The sequence below is a fragment of the Typopeltis vanoorti genome, chromosome 6 (genome assembly GCF_054136105.1).
Source record: "Typopeltis vanoorti isolate ZY-2024b chromosome 6, IOZ_Tvanoo_1.0, whole genome shotgun sequence".
NCBI lineage: Eukaryota > Metazoa > Arthropoda > Arachnida > Uropygi > Thelyphonidae > Typopeltis > Typopeltis vanoorti.
In genome coordinates, this window is record NC_143554.1 from 11,843,918 (window position 1) to 11,871,891 (window position 27,974).

General features: G+C 34.7%; 1 protein-coding gene across 1 annotated transcript in view; it reads left to right on the top strand.

Moving 5' to 3' along the window:
• Positions 1-27,974, top strand: part of Nsun5 (Nop2/Sun-like domain containing protein 5) — a 61,144-nt gene that overhangs the window by 20,479 nt on the left and 12,691 nt on the right. The window contains exons 3-5 of the mRNA XM_090394670.1: positions 3,681-3,807; positions 16,293-16,434; positions 27,851-27,966. Coding sequence (XP_090250796.1) covers positions 3,681-3,807; positions 16,293-16,434; positions 27,851-27,966 — 385 coding nt within the window. The remainder of the gene's footprint in view (positions 1-3,680; positions 3,808-16,292; positions 16,435-27,850; positions 27,967-27,974) is intronic.

Sequence of the window (27,974 nt, forward strand, 5' to 3'; positions counted from 1 at the left end):
GACTCTTTCAGGTCTGCTATCCGACATTGGCACACTCGTAAAATCAGATGCACACAGCTGCTTAACAATAGAACTTCAACACGGACTGTAGCTACAATTCAAAGCTAACTGAATTTTATAATAGTCGTTTTTATAGTGATATAATGTTTCTTATAGTGTTTTTTTGCTTCTATGTTCCCGCGCCTGAAAAAGTCAGACAATCCGATGAAACATGTTGTGTTTTGAATAAATTTAATTGCTATTCTAGTCTCGGTTGTAGTCGGTATATATAAATATGAACATATCCCAATTCCGAGTTAATACTACAAATTGTTATATATATATATATATATATATATATATATATATATATATATATATATATATATATATATATATATATATACTGATGTAGGTTTCAAAAGAGCTTGATCTTATTACCTTAAGATCTAGCTCCAAATTTCATTTTGTAACAATTCACATGAGGTTATGTTAATTGCCCAGTGAAACCACTGTTCCATTACTTATTACTCATAAAGTGACTTGAAAATACTATGTTCTTCCACAACAGGATTCCTTGATTATCTACCTCAGCCACACAACAGTAATGTATGATATCTTTCATGATAATAAACCTATCATTTGTTTTAAGCATCCTCTGAAATACATTTTTTGGAGACACCCAAAATGCATTTCAGCATCCCCAAAAGAATCGTGAAGACTTATATTGATTTATTTAGGGATATAATATATCTGCATGAAGTAAAGAGCTGAGTTAAGGACACACACACACACACACACACGGGGTGTCAGGATACTATGCTACATGATTAATTACTATTTTGATATCAGGTTTAGTTCCACCTTTCTCATAATATAATCCATATAGATGATGAATAAGAGTGGAAACATTGAACACTCTTGTCTTACACTTGATTTTACATCAAATCATCTTCCACTACCTCTTACAATTCTGAGTGCGGACTATCAACTTAAGTATAGACTTTGTATTACCCTGTACCACTATAGTGTTTTGGACAGCTTTTCTCTTAGGTGTGTGTGTGTGTATATACACACACACACATCTTTTCCAGAATTATTAATCTTTAAACATATATCCCTATGTTCCCATGATTTTTAACTGTTTGTCTTAAAGTCTGATCCTGGCTTGATCAATCAGTATTTTCCTTAGATTTTATCCAGTGTATCTCTTGAGTTTGGTTTGTATTTTCAAATTCTTATTTTTATTTCAATAATATTTGAGTGTGCAGTTCATCTCTAGTGATGACTTGCATTTCATGTACCATATACACTCTTGTATCCCAAAGTACCATGAAATTATCCCTCTCAACAATAAATAGTCGTCAGTATGACTTATTTTTTGTGAATTTATGTGTGTTTTTGTGTAGTGATTAGTCCATTTACTAAAAATCCATTAGGTACTTGACAGTTATTATTATCTGTGCTCTTTTCTCCAGATTTTCCCACAATATTTCATTTCCATTCATTTCCTACTCTGCTGTTCATATCTTTAACAAGGACTCCAGTTTTTTTTCTATGTCAGCAACTTCTATAATGAATTGAAAATTCCTTAGTAGAAACTATTGGGGGACCATAGACAAAAATAAATCTTATTGTCCAATTCCCAAATCTGAAATGTGCACATATCACTCTACTTGAAATTGCCTGCTGTATAAGTTTTTATCCTGATGCAATCAATTTCTGTATATCTGACCACATAAATGCCATATATGATTTTCGATAAGAAAGTCATATACAGCAATCCCTTGATCAATACTCCTAATGCGCTCTTTAAACCAGGTGCATTAATCAAATTAAATAACCTATGGGAAAAGTATAATTCGTTCCTCAAATTTCTTTTTTGACTCTTAATTTTTTTTATAAAAGAATTAGGGTATGTCTCAGGGCCTAGTTAAAGGAAAACCATGAAGCTGAAAGACAATAAAACATATTCAGAATATAAATTTATTATTCTGCTTCTTAACAAAGAATTGAGCTAACGTAGTTTGGCCCTATTGCCTCTTCTGCAAATTTTACTGTTTCTCTCTTCACCAGGGTCAGTCTCTAAGTTGCTGGTTAAAAACTTTGATTGTATGAAAACTATTTTCAAATTGTTTCTGTGAAACCTCTTTGGGCTTGTCAGTGATGAAATTTTCTTCGTATTCTTCAGGATCTTCCTGCTGTGCATCTAAATTTAGCAGGTCAGAATCACTCAACTTCTCAGAATGAGATTTAATTAACTTACATTCATTTGAAAAGCCTCTAAAATCTTACTTAAATTACTTAAATTAAGGGGATATTAAATCCCACATAGTTTTAAAACCGAATAAGAAACTCAAAGATTGGAATCAGAGAGTTTCTTGCCGAATATAGTAAACTATATAAAGTATTGGCGACACTAGCAACGAGGCCTCTAAAATCATTTTCACAATGTGGAAGAATGTGCTTTCAAATGACTGGCATATTGCTAGCAGTAATTTCATTTGACTTTGCAACTTTATAACCAGGCTGAGATTTCTCTGATTTGGATAGAAAAGTCTTGGAAGGCATTCATTCGCTTCCAAAAAGAAGGCTGGTTTCATCGACATTAAATATGTGTTGATCACAATAGTCCCCTTCTTACACAATTTTCTTCAAAATCTGCACTTGCAGCTTCGCCTGTGATTAGAACATTATGTAGGCTATTTCTCTTTTTGAAATGCTGAAATCACTCAGCACTAACATGGAATTCTTTGTCATCATTGATAGCCCTTTTTTCCAGGTTACAAAGAGACTTTTGATTTAATAAGGCCAGTGTTTAGCTGGATCTGTTTTTGGTTACAATCTTCAATCCATATAAAAAGAAGTCTCTCTAATTCAGTCATTATAATACTTTGATTTTCAGTACATGTATGATGAACTTGAAGCAACCTTACCTTTCTCTTTGTATTCAGCAGTTGATTCACCCATTTTTGTGTTCTTGTCCTATCTTTGCTCTAGACTCACCTTGTTCATTTTTCTTTATTATTTCAAATTTTTCCTCCAGTCAGATTACTTTTCGAATCATTTTAACACTTCTATTTTTTGCTCACTAATTCTTTTACTCATGATTAAAGGTTAGGAAAATAATTTAAAATAAAAAAGTAAGGAAAACAATTGCACGAGATATGATCAGCAATCTGCTTTACATTTTGCTGATCAGATCACGACATAAATTTTGGCGGTAAATTTGGAACATAGTGTACATGGAAATAGTGTAGTATGCCGTTAAAAAATAATTTTGTAAGATGTTTTAAATTGGTAACTAAATTATTTCATTCTGGTGAGTGATTTTTTAAAATAGTTAACAATAAAAAATGTATAGATCGAAAATTTTTAAATCTATATAATTTATTTTGATGATGTATATGGGTACACTAATCAAATTTGGGTATCGAAAAAATTGACGCACTAATTGGGGGCACATTAATCAAGGGATTGCTGTATAGCATTTTATGCATATAGCAATTTAGTTATATGACAAACTAGTTTATATTAATCAGAAGTATAAATATTTAAAATAGTGTTATCAATGAAAAATCGTCTATTAATTATGTTGTACAATTAAAACATTTGAAATTGTAGTGGTATTCCTCTTATAACATATACATACATATTCCATATATTTAATGATTAAGCTTTATTTCAATTTTCTTTTGCAGGTATACATAAATTACCTCGCTATGCTCTTGTCAATACATTATGCACAACTTTGCCATTGGTGATTAAAAAGTTAGAAGAACTTGGATTCCAGCAGATAATGCATGATAAGGATATTTCACTTGAAAGGTACAAAATATATTTCACTTTGCAAATTGTATCCAAGTTTTATATACCATGGTCTTTGCCAGCCTGGTTGGTCAAGTGGTTATCTTATCCAGTCTCCAACCAACAGACTTCAGGCTCAAATCTTGCCTTGAGCATGGATGTTTATTGTCTTGAGGTAGGAAAAAAATTTCATTGTCTGAAGTTAGACCACCACCACCACCTGCTTATTGGAAGCCTGAAAAGTGGCTTGAAATATTTCTTTATTTGGTCTCTAGAGCAAGATTTCCTTATTATATAAAAATACACACCCTCACATAAATATAATAAAAATAGAAAACAAATCTTTAGCCTACTCATGGTACTAGCGTACTAAAAAAAAAGTCATGACTTGCATTTCATATACCATATTCACTCTTGTATCCCAAACTACCATGAAATTATCACTCTTAATATAGTCAGCAGTGTGACTTATTTTTTGTGGATGTATGTGTGTTTTTGTGTGGTATTAGTAATGACCTCCATCCATAAAAGGTGATCACCTTTCATGGATGGAAGTCATATGAAAAATTATACACACACACACATTTTTTTTTGTATACTTTCTCTGCTGCTTAACAGAACAGATCAAGTAGATAACATGAAACAGTAAACAAATGGAAAATGTAGGTGTAATAACTTTTGCCTAACACTTTCTATCTGTTTACTGACATTACAATTCAGTTTACATCATTCCTACAGATTTTTGTCAACATGACCTAATCTTGCTGTGTCATTCACATTTTTCTTGATTTTTTTCTTGCTTGATTAAACTATAACTTGCCATTTATGTTAAATAAATGGCAAGTTTATTTAACATAATTTTCTCCTGTTGTGTTATTTTCCTACTACATGGAACCACTGATCACCTAACAATGTTCGATAATGTTCTTTTCGCTTCCATTCATGCTCAGAAATGCAACTGAGAAACTTCTGCTCAAGTCTACCATTGTGTGCCACCATTGTGCTTTCCAACATTGGGCTTGAAACAATGAAATTCTTTTTTCACAGTGCAGAAAAGTTTATTTAATTATTTTCACTGGGAAATAACCAGGATTTATAACAGTTCTTCGTTCCACAATCTTATGCACTCAGGTAACCTTATTTAATCACTTTCAATAATGTAGTGGTTAATTTTTGCTTCCCTTGCTATTGACAATTCATATGTAAACAAACATTTACGAAATGTTTGTTTACATACAAACAGTACTAACATTAGTAAACTTTTGACAGCTCATACAAAATCACATTGACCGCTAATATTTTATCTGAGTACATTTATTTTATAATTAAGCAAGACTAGTAGCCAAAGAAAAAATAACATCTCAAATTAGAGTAATTATTTGGACAATAGATCAAGTGTTAACTAATAAATATTTATTAAACCTACTAGTTTCACCAAACTTTAGCTGCTGGCATCTTCAGGGTATAAGCACTTAGGTTAAAAAACATTATGACACAAATATGAATAACTGTAAAATTCTAACGATTATAGTTACAAACTAAAATAGGATTGAACGTGAGTGATACACGTATCGCATGTACATGATTAACTAGTTGTTGCTAAGGAACGTTCTGTAGTTTGCATTGAAGTTCATTTCCTCTGTGTTAAGAGATCTAATTAGGGTTTTCCATATCTCTGGGAGTATTAAACCCTGGTTCCTGTTAAGGTTTTCAACGGAGCGAGCGACTGTAGCTGCTTCTTTAAACATTCGGGAGTGCTAGTCTTCTTCTATGTAAGGGGAATAGCTTTTATACCACTCAATGACATGGTTAGTTATAGAAAAATGAGATGACAGGCCTGATATGTCTTGTCTGTTGTTTTTGACATAACCAATGTGCTCCTTCTGTCTAATTTCGAGGCTTCTTGATGTCTGCCCAATGTAACTTGAACCACATGAGCATGGAATATTGTAAACTCCAGCATATTTATAGAAAGGATGGTTATCTTTTAGAGATCTTAGTAGTTTACGAATTGTTTCTGTAGGTTTGAATGTTACTCTTATTTTGTGTGGTTTGAGGAGACTAGCGAGCTTGTTGGAGATGCCACTCACATACGGAATTGCGATGATTTTGATATATTGAGTATCCTCTCGCTCTCTTTGTGGTGGCTCAGAGAAAAGGATTTTGTTGACGAGTCTTCGTTGGTAGCCGTGCAAGTACAGATTATTAGATATCAATGTTAACTCATCTTGAAGGTCCTTGTTATCTGTTGTGATGTGGACAGCTCTTTTCTTTAACATGTGTACTACGCTGAGTTTGTGAGAAATATGGTGAGAGGAACTGAAATGTAGATAGCGACCTGTTCATAGGTTTCCTGTAAACTGATAGGTTTATATGGCCATTAATTTGCTTCTTAATTAAGATGTCTAAGAACAGCAGTTGTTTGTCTCTTTCAAGTTCCAGAGTAAACTTAATAGAATGATGAAAGGAGTTGATCTTATTGAGGAAGTCAAGTAGGTCATCCTTGTTGTGGTTCCATACAATGAAGATGTCATCCACATATCTCCACCAAATTGTTGGTTTAGGAATTATTTGAGATAGGATTTTATTTTCGAGGTGTTCCATAAATAGGTCAGCACAAGAAGGTGAAAGTGGACTGCCCATTGCCAAATCAGTTGTTAGTAAATCGTATTCTTCTAAGAAAAATAGTTTGAATTTAGGCAATGATCATATAGTACGGTTATATCTTGTGGGAACAAGGTACCTATGATGCTGATGACCTCCACCACAGGAACGTTTGTAAAAAGAGAGGTGACATGTAGGCTAGCTAGAAAATCATTTTCAGATATGGTAATGTTTTCTAATTTTTCCACAAAATGTTGTGAGTTTATGATGTAACTCTCTGAGTTATGGATATGTTATTGTAGGAGTTTGATTCCATCCACAATAGGGCATAAAGGAATACCATCTGTGCACTTTTGGAACATCATAGATGATCAAGAAAATAAACATTCATTATGAACATCTCAAATTGTCTTTGCTCGCAACATACAAAAAGAAACATACATTTAACTAACAACTTTACAAATATCGCATTACTAATTTCTTAACTTTAAGTCATTTTTTATATTTTTAACTTGTGTGCTATCTGAATTTTAATACAAATATTCTACAACTGTACTACTTGATTAAGTTTACATACTAATCTCCTATCAGTAATTTTTTTTTAGATTATTCTATTACTTATCAGCATTCCAATATTGACATATCTAACAGTTCAATCTTTTAAGGCACTTCGGACTGAATCAGTCCACCTGGATTTTCTTCTTCTTTTTCTTCTAAGTCTTTTTTCCTGACATCAAACATCTGTTTTGTTAACCTTCCTTCTTCCATTCTGTTTAAGTAACCTTGGTCCCTAATATCTTCAATATTAAGGGACCAAGGTCACTTAAACAGAATTGAACCTGATAATGCCAGGTTCTTTCCTAATATCTTCATTTTTAGCATGATTCTGCCATTGATGCTGTTCAGATCTCTAATTTTTTTCAGAACTCTCATATGTGGTCTCAAAAAATAAATAATTTTCATTATTGCAAATATTTTGACCAGAAACTACCAATTATCCTCCCTGGTGTTTACCAAGTTCATGTTGAGTGTCTCTGCTCATACTTTGGACAAACAGGTTGTTCCATTAAAAGTCAACTACCAGAACACCAGTCTTATATCAACAATAAGAAAGATGAAAAATCTAGTTATGCTCAGCATGGGGTGGATACTGGGTCCAGTACTTGCCTTTTATATTGATATAGGCTTAGATGTGAGGGGTTATTTAAAGAACTTGCTGAAGCACTTCTGCATCAGAACAGCTTCTTCTCTATTATCAAGATATGGGAGAGTCATCCTCATAAATGGCAAGTAATAGTGGATTCTCCCCCATTTTTTTAAATATAATGTTGTGTCATTTAATTAATTACCTGAATTTTCTGGTTTCTGGTCGAAATATTTGCAATAATAAAAAGTATTTATTCTTGGGAATATATGTGTTATAAACTATAAAAATCCATATAAATTTATTCAGCTGGCTTCCCACCATACCAACTTTGCTTGTTCTGTTGCCTGTTTTCATATTTAATTTCCATCTTCACTTCAAACTGTGTATGTAAATGGTGGAAATTTTTTCCTTGTTCTGTAGGTTCTCCATCAAGATGCAGCTGAAGTTTTCTGTGTTCTTGACTGTTTAATAAACTAAAACCTTCATATCCATTAGCTAATATACACTGAATGTCCACCTTATTAGGAACAGAATTTAATCATGAGTGGTATCTCCGTTTGCCTTAAGAATGGCTTGTATTTTCTGTGGCATTGAGTCAACTGTCTAAAACTTTCATCTGAGATGTTTGTCTACACTGTTACAGTGGCATCACCCATTTGTTACAGAATGGATAGTGGCATGTTGCTGTTGCAAACTGCTTGTTTCTCTCATCCCAGAGTTGTTTTATTGAGTTGAGGTCTGGGAACAGAGATGGCCACTGAAGTAAAGGAAACTTATTTCCTTGTTTCTTGCACCACTTCAACATGCTATATGCTCTGTGGCATGGTGCATTGCCTTGCTGGAAGTACTACCAATTTGACAATGGGTAAAATGCAGCCACAAATGGGTGAATATGATCAGCAATAATGTTAAGATAGGCTGTGGCATTTAGGCAGTGATCAACTGGTATCAGGGGACATGTGCCAAGAAAACATTCCACTCACCAGCCAGCCAGAGCTGTTGCTACTTGGCAGGGAGGGGCCATGGCCTCATGTTGTTGCTACTGTATTCTGGTTCTGCCATCAGCATGATACAAACCAGGATGCTTCAGATAAGAGAACATTTTTCCAATCATCATCTGTCCAGCATTGGGATCTAGCTGATATCATTAGAACCTGGGATAGTTGTCTGCACCCCATCTCTGACAGCATCTGATGAACTATGTGCTTCAAGATGTTCTGACCACTACTGTTGTACTGAGCTATGATTTAACTGGTTGTCTCTCTTCTGGCATGTTTCACTATCCTTGCCATTCTCTGATCTCGTGCATCAGTGAGCTGTTTCCAACCAAAGGACTGTTGTTGTCTTGAAGTTGTCTAGTTACTACACTCCTAATGCACCCTAAAAAAGCCCAGAAGAGCAGATGTGAGATACTGGCATCAGCATGTCTGTTACCAACAATCATACCATGCTCATAGTCACTGTTGCACTTTTTACCTATTCTAATGCACCAAACACAAAAACAGAACTCTTAGATGTAAGTCAGCATTTACACTGAAAAAATACAGAGAAAAATGTAAGGAAACAAAGCTATGTATACAAGTAGCTAAAAAAAAAAATCATGGAAAGAATTTTTTTTATGTCACTCTCACCCACAAAAGATTGTAAAACCTATAGTACATTTGCATCATGGATAGGTAAGAAATTTTTTTTTGTTTTTATTCTTTTTTACCTAGTCAAGAAACCCTACTCTATGGAGACTAAACATGAAAATTTTTCCGTCCACTTCTGCTTGCAGTCATCATGGCAGTGGAAATCCATCTGCCACCTTTTGATAAGTGTATAAGCAGATTTGATAAGTATATAGAACATGAATATTAGGAAGGTGGCAAAATGTTCTGTAGGCTATTGAAAACTTAGAAATGAAGGAAACACTATTTTAAAAGGAGTCAGAGATGATAATGGTAACATGAAATCTCAAGATAAAGGTGTTCTGAATGTCTGGAGTAATTACTTAGAAACATTGCTAAATAAAAAAGAAGTGAGAAAATAGTGGTAGCAAATATTCGTGAGGAATTCAATGTGGAGTATATATATCAGCATTTTAGGTAGAAAAAGCCATCCAAAACCCAAAATGAAGAATGGCAGTTGGAGTAGATGATATTTGACCAGAAGTGCTCAAATATAGCGTTTCAAGAATTTTATAGTGGTTGCACTTCATAATTCAGAGGATCAAATTCTGGATGATTGGATAGTACATATCAGTGAAAGGGGAAAAAAAGAGAGAGAGAGAAATAACAATGACTGTGAGAATTGTAAAGGAATTTTCCTACAGAGAAATTTAAATTTATACAAGCATACTTGATAAAAAGCTAAGAAAAATTAGGGAAGAGAAACTTTTAGAAGAACAAGCTGGTTTTAGACCAAATAGAGGTCAGATTTTCCTTTTAAGACAAATGGGAATATGAGAAATTATGGGAATATCACAAGATTTGGTATTTAAGTTTTGTGGATATGAAAAAGGCATATGAAGAAGTGGAAAGAAAAAAAACTGTTCAAAATGCTTCTGTTAAATGGCATAAATGAGGCATTATATTGAGCAGTTTGTAGTCTATATTTGAGATGTGAGTCTGCAGCTAGAATTGAGGGGGGGGGATAAGAAAATGTCATCACCATCATCAAATTCCTGGCATGTACCCTCAAGGAGTATACAGGATATGATAGTACTCTATGAAAAACTTAGATCACCACTAACTTCTTATCTATAATTTTCCTCAATCTGTTACCTGTCAAGACTCCGACATTATCAGATCTTCTATTTCTGTTTTCTAAGGCACTTTTTACTGTATCAATCCACCTATAACTTGGTCTTCCTCTGGATCTTTTCCTGCCAGTTTGGCAGACAACACTTGTTTGCTAATCTTTCCTCTCCTATTCTATTTAAGTGACCATACCACCTGAGATTAGCTCTACCAACACATTCTTGGATGCTAACAATGTCAAGTTCTTTCCTAATATCCTCGTTTTTAATATGATATTGCTATTGATGCCATCAGTTCAGGCCCCCTAATCTTTCTCAGGACTCCGATATCTTCAGTCTCTCCTCCGGTCAAGTGTTTTATTTCTAACCCAGCTCTCAGATCCATAAGTTAAAATTGGCTTGAACACTGTCTTGTATACAGCTAATTTAGTGTTTTGACTTATTTCTCTCTTATTCCATATAAATTTATTCAGTTGACTTCCTACCATACCAGCTTTGTTGATTCTGTTGTCTATTACCATATTTAATTTACCATCTTCATTAAAAATTGTGCCTAAGTAGCTGATATGTTTTACTTGTTCCACAGGTTGTCCATTCATAACACAGTTGACATTTTCAATAATTCTGCCTATTTTCATTGTCTTTGTCTTTTTATTGCTGACCGTCATATCATATCTATTACAACAGTTATTCAATTTAGTCAAGGAATATTGCATACTTGTAGGGGATTTATTTAGAAATATAGCATTGTCTGCATAAGCAAAGAGCTGACATCTCAAGTATACTTGCATAAATCTTACCAGGAACACTCAGTAGAGAAATAACTCTGTTATTCTCACATTATGTTTTCTTTCCCTTTTTATATATGGGTACTATGAGCACTCTAAACCACATCTGGAATTCGTCCCTCTGTGTAAGCCTTCTGAACTATGCAGTGTAGCCATTGTAAGACTTTTATACCTCCATACTTGAGCATTTCTGGTCAAATATCAGCTACTCCTGCTGCGTTTCCACATTTCAGGCTTTTGATGGCTTTCTCTACTTCAAGTATGGATATATGTTCCTGACTGCATTCCTGTTGAGTGTTTTTTGCCACTGTGCTATCACTGCTTGTTTCATTTAGCAATTTTTTGAAGTAATTACTCCATACATCAAGGATATCTTGTTCTCCAGTTTTCGTGTCACATTTATCATCTCTATTCCTTTTATGCACTCTTTCCTGCATTTCTGAGCTTTTTTTAACAACCTCCAGTGCCACCTTCTTTATATTTGTTTTCTATGTTCTTACCAAAGTCTTCCAATGACTTTTGTTTTGGTAGTTTTACACAGTTTTTAGCTTTCTTACATTTGTCTGTGTATTCTCTAAGAGCACAAGCTGACATATTTGCCAGTAACTTTTGATATGCTTTCTTCTTTTCCTTCACTGCCTGTTTGACTTCTTGTATCCACCATGTAATTCTGATTTTTGTATCCTTGCAGACAACCTCACCACATGCACAACCACACTCTCTTGATGAATCATTCAATGTTTCTTCAGGATTTTCCACTGCACCTCCAAGGTTTGGTTCCTGTTCTCAAACTCTTATTTTTTTTTCTTGAATAATTTTAGTCTACAGTTCACATCTGAGAGCTGCTCCACTTTTATTCGGTTTAAAACTTTCTTTCATGTTCTTATTTTCAATATGAAATTCAATTTTATTCTGCTCATGACTAAATGGTGATCACTTCTAATTTCATAGCCTCTGTACACTCTAGTGTCCTGCACCAGTGAGAAAACACCATTATCAACAATAACATAGTCAATGAGACTTTTCTTATTCCTTACCTCTTCTCTCCATGTGAATTTGTGTACATTTTTATGTTGGAACATTGTGTTAGTAATAACCATTCCATGTCCTAGCAGAAATCCAACAGGTATTTGCTATTATTATTAGCTTTGCATTTTTCTCCAAATTTTGCCAAAATATTTTTGTATGTCTGACAATCATTTCCTACTCTGCTATTTAGATCCCTCCCCACCAAGGACCAACTTTTCCATTTTAATTGTCTGTTGCTTTCTCTAAAGCCCCCAAAAATTCCTCCACTTCTATTTAGTATAACCTTCTGTGGACCATAGACACAAATAAGTCTCAATGTTCAGTTCCCCATTCTGATATTTGCCCACATCACTCTACTTAAGACTGCCTGCCATTCAAGAAGGTTACCCTCGTATGTAGTGTTGAATACTGTGGCTACTCCTTTTCCTTGAATGTCATTGTCTGAATATAACATTTTGTATTTATTGCTTAGAAAGAGCAATAAATTTTTACTCAAGTCTTGGTTTTCCAAACGTGCCATAGCAGTCCAAGCTAAAAATGCAATGTTCACTCAGTATCACAAGTGAAATACCCCAGGTTCTCAGTTCTCACTGAGCTTGTAACAATTGCAAAGCAGCTTGTTAGATCCTGAATGGAGAGCTTTACAAGTAAATTCTTTATTCAGGATTTAACATGATAAATATTACTAATTAAGGAGATATCTGCACATCAGCTAATAATTATGAAGTATTATTTGATGTTATGTAATAATGTGTAGTCCATGTGTGCCATATAGTGAGAGTTATTCCTGCATAACTGAAATGAAAAGCAGAGAATTTTGTATCAAAATAGTAAGAATTGTGTAAGGGAATTGTTAAGTTATTTGTAATTCCCATTAAGCTGTCTAATACATTACGAAATTCTGAGAAAAATTATAAGAAGTAATCCGGAATAATCACGTATAATCTGTATGAGTCGAGCGTAGCGATGGAGGCTATACCTACGCAGAAAATGATGCCAGAACGGCACCCTGGAATAATGTTATGTAAGTGTAAGATCACCCAAGGGGCATGAACGATGGAGTTCATGGGTGAAAACTACATCGAATAGAGGGTGCCCAAAAAGGGTGAATAAAAGACAAAGCGTGCCACTTTACAAGGCTTTTTTCTTCTTCTTCGGTTCCGGGATTCAAGTTTTAGGGGGTTTTGTCAGGGGAGTCATGAGAGAGCAGTGGATCAACTATGGTGATGATGGACGGCGGGTTCTTTTCTTGAGAATGCTTGAAGATTTCCAAGCGGAGCTGATCGTGATATGACGGCCTGTGTGGAATCGAGCCTTAGCAGAATGTCCCATTGAAGAAAGTTTCCTGCAGAGCGATAGACAGCACGCCACAGTCGGAAACGATAAAAAGAAAAGCGTAGTGCATTGCCAGGCGAAAAGACAGCCGAAGAATATACAGTAAGGTAATCCAGATCTACATGAGATGGCGGCATGAAATCTGAAAGGATCCGGTAATGTAAAGATTTTCATTCTATGTTAAAAATCACTAGGAAGAATAAGAAACTTGTGTATACTGTAAACTAAAGGACACTAGTAGAGAACTTTTAAGTGAGAGTTTGATTGAATTAATTAAGACCCTGTGGAACAAACAAGAATTGTTGATAGGCAGTATTTTGATTGAGAATGGCTAGGCTTGCTTAATGAAATTTAGAATTATTATAGTTATTGATAGAGTATTAATGAAAGTGTTCAATGCATGTTCTATGAATAACTTGTGAAAAGAATTATATCCTAGTTGTATTATGCTTACACTTAATCTTATCCTTTTGTAATTGAAAGATTTAGCATACTCAGATTCATTGTGATTTAGTATGAACCTTAACTTAGAGTGAATTTTGATCCATTGAGTATTTGAATTTTCTTAACTGTAAATGTTTTATGTTTTTCCAATAAACATGTTTTGTACCTTATACCTGAGTTTATGCCTAATTACAAATTCAAACTGCCACTTATGAAATAGAACCTTTTGGCGGGAAGGAATTTAGATATAATTGCTTAAGTGAGATTCAACTCACGACTGCTAACTGAATCTGCACAGTGCTAGCGTGAGATTAATTATTGTGTGTAGATTAATTATTTCCCTGAACAAGAGTCTCCTCTGTTATAGGATGTTGGCTGGTGCAGCATAATATAAATTTTGCCAATATCCGAAGAGGAGATAAATCTGAATTAATATTTTAAGGGCATGACAGTAGATTAGAACGAAATATAATATAGGGTAAACAGCGACATAACAATAGAGCAGCTGGTAGGACTTAAATTGAGTGAGGTTGAAATAAGAAAGGATTAAATCAAGAAATAACCAATTAAGTATAAACTACCTTAAACAAATATTTAACAAGCCATTAACATAACAGCTGAGCTTTCTTAACTGCCATTGTATAATATCTTAGTCAAAAGTTCTTCTATATGTTCTTTTTCTCACTTCTCTAATCCTGATGGAACAATGCTAACATCTGAAGAAAAGACAACTTGACATCAGTCTTCTCCTCCAACTCGTGTAAACAATCAAGTCAGTTCTCCTCCTAGTATTCCACAAATTACCCACTGTATGCTTCCTCTGATCTTTTGTGGGGAAAACATTAGAAAAAAATCATGTTATGTAGATGGCTAGGGCTCAACAAAATATGCTCATTCACTCACCCATGGCAAGTAGATTTTGCTAACTGTCAATTAGCTGCAGAATGCAAAATAGAATATTTTTTAGTTAATAAAAAATAAATAACTTCTCCAATCATGGACCAGTACTATTAATTATTTTGTGGAACTCCTATTGACTTGTTGGGATATGTCATTAAAAAAATGGTCTTGGGCAAGTAAATATTTTGTGTGGTGAATATGTCATAATTTGTCAATCCCTGGAGACGATGGCCATCAACATCCAGCTTCTGCACTACTTAGAGATCCATCAGTTAACTAGTGATCAGCAATATAGATTCTACCATTCTTGTTCTACAGCAGTTGTCTTCACTAACCTTGTGGACACAAGAAAGAAGAAACTTTGATCATTCGAACTTTCGAGAAGAAAATTCGTATAGGTATTATTTTTGGGAATATTCCCATAAAATTTGGTTATTCAATATTTCCAAGGCATTTGATCAAGTCTAGCATCATGGCCTGCTTACTCAGCTGTCATCTTATTGTTCTCTTCTTACTCTTTTTGAGTAGATTTCTTCTCTAATCATTCATTCCATGTCATAATTGACCAGAGGGAAAAAAATGGCGAATGGTTCCCTCTCATCTGAAGTTTCCATCAGTGCCGAAGTATCACAAGGCTTTATGCTTTCACTTACACTCTTCATCCTGTACATTAGTGATCATCATCATCAAATTCCTGCCATGTACCCTCAAGGGGTATACAGGATATGATAGCACTGCATGAAAAATTTACATCATTACTAACTTCTTATATACAATTTTCCTCCAAATCAGTCTGTTACCTGTCAAGACTCCAACATTATCAGATCTTGTATTTGTATCTTCTAAGGCACTTTTTACTGTATCAGTCCACCTATATTTGCCCGCATCACTCAACTTGAGACTGCCTGCCATTCAAGAAGATTAGCCTCATATTTAGTGTTGAATACTATGTTGATCATTAGTGAATTAAAATACTGATTGAAGTAATGATCATGGTGATCATTAGTAGAAATATTAAATACAATTACTGTATCTCTACTCTTGCAGATATACATCAGTTATATATATATAGTTATATGATATAATGTTTTTATAGTAATAGTAACAATAGATTCCGTTTATGTTTTCATGTATTATTAATATTCAAAAATGGGTAAGTAGGCCTAAAAAGCTGTAATGGTTTTGCTTTAAACAGCAAAGATTTCATTATTATGTTCTACTATCATACTGTTTGTCATAACCCATTGCAGGTTTATACCTGAATAATAGAAAAACTGCTGTGAAATTCCATCATTCTGTTCATTAACAAGCATGTGCTAGCTAAGTAGTAAAATGCTTTGTCACTATTTTAGAATGTTCTGTTTTCTTATCTGACTTATAATGCTAATACTGGGGAAATCAAAAAGGCATTATTTAGGTGTGCACTATGCTATACCAAAGGCTAATATATTTGCAGTTTTATGTTCTGATTTTTAATTTTTTTTAAATATATATATTTTTCAAAAATTTTCTTTATTAGGTATCACATTCAACTGCGTGAACTTAAAGAAACTAACTTTATACAAGATATCCATTTCCCAGATGTGCTTGCATTCTATCCAGGACAACTATCTTCTGAATTTTCGGTTTGCAAGAATATGGAGTTAATTTTATTGGACAAGGTTGTTAATTTTTTATGCATTAATCTTCGTTTAATATTTGAAAATTGTCAGGTGATATTTATTACAGTCATATTAATTTCAGGTTCTTCAATTTCTGTAAACTTTTGGCTTTATTATTTTCTCAGTTTATTTTCCCAGTGACACATGATCAGTTGGATTGTGTGCAGGGTTATACTCTTTATTCAGAAACCCTTTCACTTTAACAGATTCTTAAAAAATCCCTACTGGAATCATATTAGCAATGCTGTTATAAATGAAATTCACTTTTACAATTTGTTTTTTGATCCATACAAGTTGTGGAGAGAATTGACTCTATATCTATAAACAAATTAATTCTTCAAATTGACAAAGCACTAATTTAGGGCAAGTTTCCACAATCTTTTTTTGTAGATGCAAGCTACATTCACATTTTGCTTACTAATCATTACCAAATTAGTAGTTATTAGAACTGAAAATGTGTGTGGGGGGGGGGGGGGGAACAATAGTATGTATATTTATTGTGTACATGTATTTTTAATATAGTAACATATCTTAAATATGAAAATCAGGAATAATTACCATTTTATTTTACATATTCAAATTAATAATTAAATTAGTGAACAAATTTTTTAATCATATAAGTAATTATGAAATTTTATCTTTTAATTTATCTGGATACTGAATGAACAAAGATACTGGCAATTTGAGATTTAGCCGAACAAATTGTATTCTTATTGGTTAAACCAAAATACAAAATGATGGTACAACATGACAAAATTTCATGCCGGCTGGGGCATCGCCCGGTTAAACAAGGCCCCCGTTGTTTTCGCCACGGAACCAGGGCAAACAGCAAAAAGTCAGCTACTGGAACAAATCTGAAAGCACACCCCAACTCACCATCGCCAGAGTTAAAGATTGGTACTATCAACATAAGAAGCCTGAATGGCAAAGAAATGGAGCTTGCTGAGGAATTAGATAAGTACCAGATCGACATAATAGGGGTGACTGAAACAGAAAACACAACACTGGTGAGATCTTTCTGAGCAATAAATACAAAATGTTATATTCAGGCAATGACAATCAAGGAAAAGAAGGAGTAGCCATAGTATTCAACACAAAATACAATGCTAATCTTCTTGAATGGCAGACAGTCTCAAGTAGAGTATTGTGGGCAAATATAAGAATGGGGAACTGGACAATGAGACTTATTTGTGCCTCTGGTCCCACAGAAGGTTCTACTAAGGTAGAAGTGGAGAAATTTTTTCATGCTTTAGAGAAAGCAACTGACACAATGAAAAAGGAAAAGTTGGTCCTTGTTGGGGATCTAAATAGCAGAGTAGGAAATGATTGTCAGACTTTTGGAGAAAAGATTTGCTCTTTTCTCCAAAAAAATTTGGAGAAAAGAGCAAAGCTAATAATAATGGCAAATATCTGTTGGATTTCTGCCCAGGACATGGACTGGTTATTACTAACACCATGTTCCAACATAAAAATGTGCACAAATTCACATGGAGAGAAGAGGTAAGAAAAGTCCCATTGACTATGTTATTGTTGATAGTGGTGTTTTCTCCCTGGTGCAGGACACCAGAGTGTACAGAGGATTTGAAATTGGAAGTGATCACTATTTAGTTTTGAGCAGGATAAAATTAAATTTCATATTGAAAAGAATAACATGTAAGAAAGTGTTAAAGCGAATAAAAGTTGAGCAGCTCTCAGATGTGAACTGTACACTAAAATACACAAAGATTACTGAAGAAAAAATGAAAGAGTTTGAGAACAGTAACCCAACCTTGGAGATTCAATGGCAAACCTTGAAGAAAACCCTGATTGATTCAGCTAGAGAGGCACATGTGGTGAAGTTGTCTGCAAGGATAGAAAAATTAGAACTCCATGATGAACACAGGAAGTTAAAGAGGAAGTGAAGGAAAAGAAGAAAGCATATCAAAAGTTCCAGGCAAATAAGTCAGCTTCTGCTCTTAGAGAATACAGAGACAGATGTAAGAAAGCTAAGCACTGTATAAAACTAGCTAAACAAAAGTCATGGGAGGACTTTGGCAAGAACATAGAAAATAAATATCAAGAAGTACAGTAAGATATTTTGGAGGTTGTTGAAGAAGCTTAGAAATGGAGAAAAGAGTGCTGTAAAAGGAGTTAGAGATGATAAAGGAGAAATGAAAACGGGAGAAAAAGATATCCTTGAAGTATGGAGTAATTACTTCGAAAAATTGCTAAATGAAAAATTGATAGCCACAGTGGTAAAAAACACTCAACAGGCATACAGTCAGGAATATATATCCATACTTGAAGTAGAAAAAGCTATCAAAGGCTTGAAATGTGGAAAGGCAGCAGGAGTAGATGATATTTGACCAGAAATGCTTAATTATGGAGGTATAAAAGTCTTACAGTGGCTGCACCACATAGTTCAGAAAGCCTGGAACAGAGGAACAAATTCTTGATGATTGGAGTACAGCTCTCATAATACCCATATATATAAAAAGGGAAATAAAACTGAACATGAGAATTACAGAGGTATTTCATTACTGAGTGTTCCTGGTAAGATATATGCAAGTATACTTGAGAAACGGTTGAGAAGAATTGTGGAAGAAAAGCTTGGTGAAGAACAAGCTGGATTCAGGTCAAATAGAGGCTGTCAGGATCAGACAGATCTTCCCTTTACGACAAATAGTTGAGAAAGCATGGGAATTTAACAAAGATCTGTATTTAAGTTTTGTCGATCTGGAAAAAGCATATGAAAAGGTGCCAAGAGAGAGAGAAGCTATTCAATACCCTACAGTTATATGATGTCAATGGGGCATTATAATAAGCAATACTTAGTCTTTATTTGAGTTGTAAGTCAGCTGTTAGAATTGAAGGAAGTACAGGAAGATGGTTTAATATTAAATCTGGTGTCAGACTAGGATGTACATTATCCCCTCTGTTATTCATTATCTATATGGATCACATGATGAAGGAAAGTTCATCACATATTTTAATTCATCACTTTTAGGCATCTGAGCACATAAATTTTTTCCTGATGCAAAATGCAATGGAGAGATTGCTGCATGGACTTCACATTGTTTCTAAATGCTACTTCAAAAGAGAAAGAAATCCTAATTTCACCCCAGTCATGGTGGAAGCACTGTCTGTTGTGTTAAATTGGTTGAATTTTTCTGTGACTAGCTTTTGTGAGCTGGCTTCTTCCCTTCCATGCTTCTAGCTTTCACATATCCATGTGGTCACATTGTAATATCACTCAGAGATAAGACCACCCTAATGGCATCCTGCTTATTCTCCAACTCCTGCATAGGATGACCACAGTAGATTAGCTTTCGGTGTACTAAGAATAGCTCACTGTTCCTCCTGCTCTTTTTGTCAGGGGAAAAAAAGAAAATCAGAAACATGAATAGCTTGGATATACCAACAAATCTTTTGGACCCTAAGTGGTATTTCTAGTTCCCCCCCCCCCCCCATTTGTTCCTAAGAAATTTCTGGTCTTGAATTAACACCTATCTATAACATCTCGGTACTCCTTATGTCTGGTCTACCTTACAGCTTTGAGGTGAGCCTGTGTTCACCTCAAAGCTGTAAGGTATGAAATGAGTGATGAAACTCAGCCAAACTTTCATTTCATTGCCCTCACTTCACTTCCTCAAAAAAGGATGTAAAAGTCTTCAATAACTCAACATCCTTGCCGTGTTAAAGGCTCATGAACTAATTAATGACCAAAGACATGGGTTCTGACATGCTGGAATGTTTTGAGGAAATTTATGTGGTTACCATTGACATTTCCAGGGCATTTAGTCAGGTCTGGCACAGGAATTGACTCACCCAATTACCTATTTATGGTCTGCCTTCTACCCTTTGTAAGGTTGCCAGTATACTCTTATTGTTCACTATGGTTGCTGCATGTGGTCCAGGAGGCTTGGTACCCTTGGACACATGGTTATGGACATTAGCTTCATGCTACCAGTGTGACATCTCCGGGACTTCTTATTTCTGAAGCACCAGCAATGTACCAAGGGAAACACTACTGACAGGGGGCAGCCACGGAAAGGCTGTCTCTCATATTGTGAACAACTGCCCAAGGTGCCACTTTCGTAGTATCCTCCAAGACATTCAAGAGGTGACAGATGAGAACCTGGATTAGCTTTCTGGACTAGGCATTAACTTATAGTTGCATTGTATTCTTTTTCACCATAAGAATAAATAAATTGTTCACTATGTATTACAGTGGTGGCTTTCTTTCCTCCAGGTTTCCCACCAATACTGGAGTATTCTAAGATCATGTACTTTGACCCATTCTATTCCTCCTTTCCATAATTGATCTCGAGATTCTGTCTATAAATCCTATCTACTGGTCTGTGGATGAACATTGCAAACTTGTCCCATTCAACTATCTGTATACAATATAAATCCCAACTCCATTGAAAAACTTAGAATACTCTCTATCATATTTGAGTTTGTGCACCGAAAACCTCACTAAAAATGCTTGATGCTATTCAGAAGAAAGCAATTTAGTTATATTTTCACAGAGTGGTTCTGCGGAACCAGCCACCATTATTCCTTCACTTTCCTTTAAGCCTACAAGAATGTAACTGGTTTGGTCAACATTCATTTACTGTCCACCTTCAAATCTACTGACCAACTTTTCTTCCTCTTTAAAACAGTTTTCCTCATTTCATTTTCCCCAAAGTCAACCTCTCCATTTGTTTAAAAAATACGTCGATGTTTCTTCTTTCTCCTTAACCACATATCCACACATGGCATCTGTGTGCCATAGATTTTGTAATATCTTGTTTATTAATGAGATTGATATATATATATATATCATCATCATCATCATCAAATTCCTGCCATGTACCCTCAAGGGGTGTACAGGATGTGACAGTACTACATGAAAAAATTACATCATTACTAACTTCCTATCTACAATTTTCCTCCAAATCAGTCTGTTACTTGTCAAGACTCCAACATTATCAGATCTTATATTTCTATCGTCTAAGGCACTTTGCACCGTATCAATCCACCTATATCTTGGTCTTCCTCTGGGTCGTTTTCCTGCCAACCTGGCAGAGAACACTTGTTTTGCTAATCTTTCCTCTCCCATTCTATTTAAGTGACCATACCATCTGAGATTAGCTCTGCTAACACATTCCTGGATGCTGACAATGTCAAGTTCTTTCCTAATATCCTCATTTTTAATATGATATTGCCATTGATGCCATCTGTTCACGCCTCTAATCTTTCTCAGGACTCTCATATCTGCGGTCTCTAGTCTTTGGTCAAGTGTTTTACTTCTGACCCAGCTCTCAGATCCATAAGTTAAAATTGGTTTGAACACAGTCTTGTATACAGCTAATTTAGTGTTCCGACTAATTTCTTTCTTATTCAGTTGACTTCCCACGATACCAGCTTTGCTGATTCTGTTGTCTATTTCTATATTTAGTTTACCATCTTCAGTAAAAATTGTGCCTAAGTAGCTGAAACGTTTTACTTGTTCCACAGGTTCTCCATTCACAACACAGTTGACATTTTCAATGATTCTGCCTATTTTCATTGTCTTTGTCTTTTTATTGCTGACCTTCATACCATATCTATTACAACAGCTATTCAATTTAGTCAAAGACTCTTGCAGACTTGTAGCGGATTTATTTAGAAGTATAACATCATCCGCATAAAGCAAAGAGCTGACATTAACATCTCCAATTTTGATATCAGGTTTAATACCACATTCCTTCATAATGTGATCCATATAGATAATGAATAACAGAGGGGATAATGTACATCCTTGTCTCACACCAGATTTAACATTAAACCATCTTCCTGTACTTCCTTCAATTCTAACTGCTGACTCACAACTCAAATAAAGACTAAGTATTGCTTGATATAATGCCCCATTGACACCATATAACTGCAGCGTATTGAATAGCTTCTCTCTTGGCACCTTGTCATATGCCTTTTCCAAATCGACAAAACTTAAATACAGATCTTTGTTATATTCCCATGCTTTCTCGACTATTTGTCGTAAAGTGAAGATCTGATCATGACAGCCTCTATTTGGCCTGAATCCAGCTTGTTCTTCACCAAGCTTTTCTTCCACAATTCTTCTCAACCGTTTCTCAAGTATACTTGCATAGATCTTGCCAGGAACACTCAGTAGGGAAATACCTCTGTAATTCTCACATTCAGTTTTATTTCCCTTTTTATATATGGGTACTATGAGAGCTCTACTCCAATCATCGGGAATTCGTCCCTCTGTCCAGGCTTTCTGAACTATGCAGTGCAGCCACTGTAAGACTCTTATACCACCATACTTCAGCATTTCTGGTCGAATATCATCTACTCCTGCTGCCTTTCCACATTTCAAGCCTTTGATGGCTTTTTCTACTTCAAGTATGGATATGTATTCCTGACTGCATGCCTGGTCAGTGTTTTTTATCACTGTGCTGTCATCACTGCTTGTTTCATTTAGCAGTTTTTCAAAGTATATATATATATATATATATATATATATATATATATATATACTGACTTAGATCCGATAACTAGAAAAACTAATTAAATTTATTCAAAATGCAACATGTTTCATCGGAAATAAGAAACATTGTATCACTATAAAAACGACTATTATAAAATTCAGTTAGCTTTGAACTGTAAGTTAGCTACAGTCTGTGTTGAAGTTCTATTGTTGGGCATCTGCGTGTGTCTGACTTCACGAGTGTGCCAATATTGGACAGCAGAGCTGAAAGAGTCCGGTAGATTATAACTAAGGTTATTATTTATATGATGAGGGTCCATAACAATTTCCTTAGATTCGACTATGCAGCATTCTACTTCGTCATGGCATATATGAAGGTTTGAAGTTGTTGTCCAGTTTATCTCATGTTGACGGCCTTCATCATTTGTGTTTACTGAAAACAGTACATGGCTTGACAGAGCACTTGCTCTACTTCTTTTGTAGGCACTGTCTCTCTGGTGTTCTTCCAGACTAAGAGGATGGATTTTTCAGTTCAGCCATAGTATTGCTTCCAGTAGTCGCACGTGATTTACACTCCTAGGAATTGTAGATGGTTATGAGCTTGTTGTATTTGCTTAAAATTGATCTTAGTTTAGGGAGAGTAGAGAAGCAGGTTTTTATGTTCGTAAAATTCTTCTTAGTTTTGTGGAGAGCGAGCTGATGTATAATAAGGAGATATAACCTTTGGGGTTTGTCTTGTGTTTCTGAATTGTTTTGATGGTGGCAGTATAGATGCTTATTAATAGTTTTCGACGAGTAGTCATTACTTGTGAAGGTTCTTTGTAGATGTTGTAGTTCATTTTTTAGCTCTTCATCATCTGACAGTACAGATCTGGCACGATGTGCTAGAGTTGAGATGATACCCACTTTCTGTTCAGGATAGTGATGTGAGGACGCATGTAGGTATCTATCTATGTGTGTAGATTTTCTAAAGATTCAGATTTTTATAGAATCAGATGTCTTAGTAAGTTTTATGTCCAGGAAGGGAAGAGATCCATTTTCTTCAACCTCCATTGTTAATTTGATGTCTTGGTGGAAGTTGTTTAAATGATTTAAAAAAGACTGAAGGTTATCGGTGTGACTGCGGGAAACAGTACTATGGTCAAACTGAAAAATCCATCCTCCTATATCTGGAAGAACACCAGAGAGACATTGCCTACAAAAGAACTAGAGCAAGTGCCCTGTCACGCCATGTACTGTTTTCAGTAAACACAAACGATGAAGGCTATCAACATGAGATAAACTGGACAGCAACTTCAAACCTTCATATATGCCATGACGAGGTAGAACCCACATAGTCAAATCTAAGGAAATTGTTATGGACCCTCATCATATAAATAATAACCTTAGTTATAATTACTGGACTCTTTCAGCTCTGCTATTCGATATTGGCACACTCGTGAAGTCAGACGCACGCAGATGCCCAACAATAGAACTTCAACACGGACTGTAGCTACAGTTCAAAGCTAACTGAATTTTATAATAGTCGTTTTTATAGTGATACCATGTTTCTTATAGTGTTTTTTTATTTGCTTTGTATGTTCCCCACGCCTAAAGAAGTCAGACAATCCGTTGAAACATGTTGCATTTTGAATAAATTTAATTGTTTGTTAAAGTTCTCAGATCGAAGTCAGTATATATAAATATGAACATATCCCAATTCCGAGTTAATATTACAGATCGTTTTATATATATATATATATACATACATACAGGGTGTTCGGGATAAATTTGACAGTTTCGTAAGGAAAAAGAAAATCTTCTTTGTATCTATTAAATTTAATGAATTGACAAAAAAACATTACAGGCAGAGTTAATTACAATACTATCAACAAGATTTACTCAAAATAACCACCATTAGCATCGATCACAGCTTCAATTCTGCTTCGGAACCTCGAACAAGCTGATGCTACAGTCTCCCTGGGAAGGGCCGCAAAAACTGTTTTAATTTTATCCATTAACTGGGCTTTTGTATTACTGGAAGTGCGATTGGTGTCTTTTTCAACTGCGCCCCATACAAAATAATCCATGGGGTTAAGGTCTGGGGAGTTTGGAGGCCAAACATTTGGACTGGTGAAGTCGTAGAAATTTTCAGACAACCATTTTTGACTTTTCCCAGAGGTGTGGCAAGGGGCCGAATCCTGCTGCCATACATACGGCCTACCATTGGCTACTCTTGTTATCCAGGGCTTGACTACAGTTAGCAACTCCACGAACAAAGCCCGAATTCCAATGCCAGGGTTCTTCAACACCTGTTCCTGCAGATTTGCGAGGAATTCTGCTGTACGAACGCAATCAGATCGTCTGCTAGGGATCTTTCTTCTTGCTACATCCTCGTAGTCACCATTGCAAGTCTCTAGTTCATGCCTGATTGTTTTTACTGTATTCAGGGAGCATTGGGCAGCAGTCGTAATATCCTTATTTTGATGGCGGGCACGAATCATCATGATACAAGTTATTCTCTTCCATGATTCAGGTGGGTTCCAGCTATCCATCCTTTCTGACATCTTGTATATGAATGAAGAAGGGTCCAAACTTTTAAATGAAGAGAAGTGTGTGTTAATACATGTAACTTACAGAAAAATATAATTAATTATAAATATGTCAAATTTATCCCGAACACCCTGTATATATATATATATATATATATATATATATATATATATATATATATATATATATATATATATATATACATACATACATACACAGCAATCCCTTGATTATTGCATCTTTTTTTTTTCTATACCCAAATTCAATTAGTGCGCCTATGTACATCTTAAAAATAAACGTTACAGATTTTAAACATTTTCTATCTATACATTTTTTATGACTAACTATTTGGAAAAATCACTCAGCAGGATGAAATAATCTAGTTACCGATATAAAACATTTTATATAGTTATTTTTGACCAGCATGCTACACTATTTCAATTTACACTATGTTTCAGATTTATCGCCAAAATTTATCACCTGCTAATTACATGGCATTTTTTATTTTAAAGTATTTTTCCAACCTTTCATCATGAGTAAAAGAATTAGTGAGCAAAAAAAGTGGAATTGTGAAAATGATTTGAAAAGTAATCTCATTGGAAGAAAAATTTGAAATAATAATAAAAAAAATAAAGGGAATCCATAGCAAAGATAGGACAAAAACACTAAATGGGTGAATCAACTATAAGAGCAATTTTAAGCAAAGCTACTGAATACAAAGAGAAAGGTAAGACTGCTTCAAGTTTATCATGCGTGCACTCGAAATCAAAGTATTATAAGGATTGAATTAGAGAGACATCTTTCCAAAAATGGATCCCAGTAAGCACTGACCTTCTTAAATCAAAAGCATTAAGTCTCTTTGCAACCTTGAAAGAAAGGATTATCAATGATGGAAAAGAAGAAGAATTTCATGCTAGTGCTGGGTGGTTTGAGCATTTCAAAAAGAGAAATAGCCTACATAATGTTTTAATCACAGGCGAAGCTGCAAGTGCGGATAAGAAGGGGCTGTTGTGACCAACAAATATTTATTGTTGATGAAACCAGCCTTTTTTGGAAGTGAACCTTCCAAGACTTTTCTGGCTAAATCAGAGAAATCTCAGCCTGGTTATAAAGTCAAATGAAATTACAGCTAGTAATATGTGAGCCATTTGGAAGCACGTTCTTCCAATCAGTTGCACATTGTGCAAATGATTTCAGAGGCTTTTTAAATGAAACTAAGTTAATTAAATATAATTCTGAGAAATTTAATGATTCTGACCTGCGAAATTTAAATGCATAGCCTAATATGAAGAAAATTTAATCACTGACAAGCCCAAAGAGATTTCACAGAAACAGTTTGAAAATATTTTTTACAATCGAAGTTTTTAAGCAGCAATGCTTAGAGGCTGACCCTGATGAAGACAGAAGCAGTAAAATTTGCAGAAGAGTGGAAGAGGCAATACCGTCAGTTGTATGAAAAGAAGAAACAAAATTCCTGCCAAACTACATTAGCTCAATTCTTTGTTAAAAGTAGAATAACAAATTTATATTCTGAATATGTTTTATTATGCTTCATGGTTTTCCTTTAACTAGACCCTGAGATATACTCTAATTCTTTTATAAAAAAAATTAAGAGTCAAAAAAGAAATTTGAGGAACGAATTATACTTTTCCATAAGTTATTATATTCAATTAGTGCATTTTTGATTAATGGTCCTGTTTTAAAGAACGTATTAGGTGCATTAATTGAGGGATTGCTGTGCATGTGTGTGTGTGTGTGTGTGTGTGTGTGTGTGTGTGTGTGTGTGTGAGATAAATTTTTTAACTGGGGGATATTGTATATTAGGATAACCAAGTAATTTTATAAACTTGGTTATTTTAACTCCTAATTCCAAGTATGCAAACAATTAAGTTTGCACCTGAAACAAAGTTCAAGTCTAAAGATGGTACAATACCAGGGCAACTCATTGTAAAGGTGGGTAAAGCTCTGATCACTATTCTTAGTATTTTCCCATAATGTAAAGCACATCTCACTAGAAGATGTATACTGCAATGCATTATGGGTGGGGTCACTACCCAGACTGGGTTCAACCTTTTTTGAGGTCTCCTCAAAAAAGGTTGAAACCGGTTATTTTAACTCCTAATCCCAAGTATGCAAACTCAATTGTTTGCATACTTGGGATTAGGAGTTAAAATAACCAAGTTTATAAAATTACTTGGTTATCCTAATATATATATATATATACTTAAATTTCAAAATAAGCATTCACAGTTGGTAATTTTACCTAATTACTGCTGATAAGAGGTTTCTAACAATGTTGACAGCTGTGATTGCACAAGCAGTAAATTATTTGCATTTTGACAGAAAAGTATAGATAAGCTATTTGGATTATTATAATATCAGTAGAAAGACACCTTTGATTTTTTTTTTTTTTATTTATTTTAATAGAGTAGCTGTTTAGCAGCTAAAGTCCTAAATCCACCTCCAAGAAGCATTGTGTTTGATGCCTGTGCTGCCCCTGGCATGAAAACCATTCATATTGCTGGCTTAATGCAAAATACAGGGTAAGTGA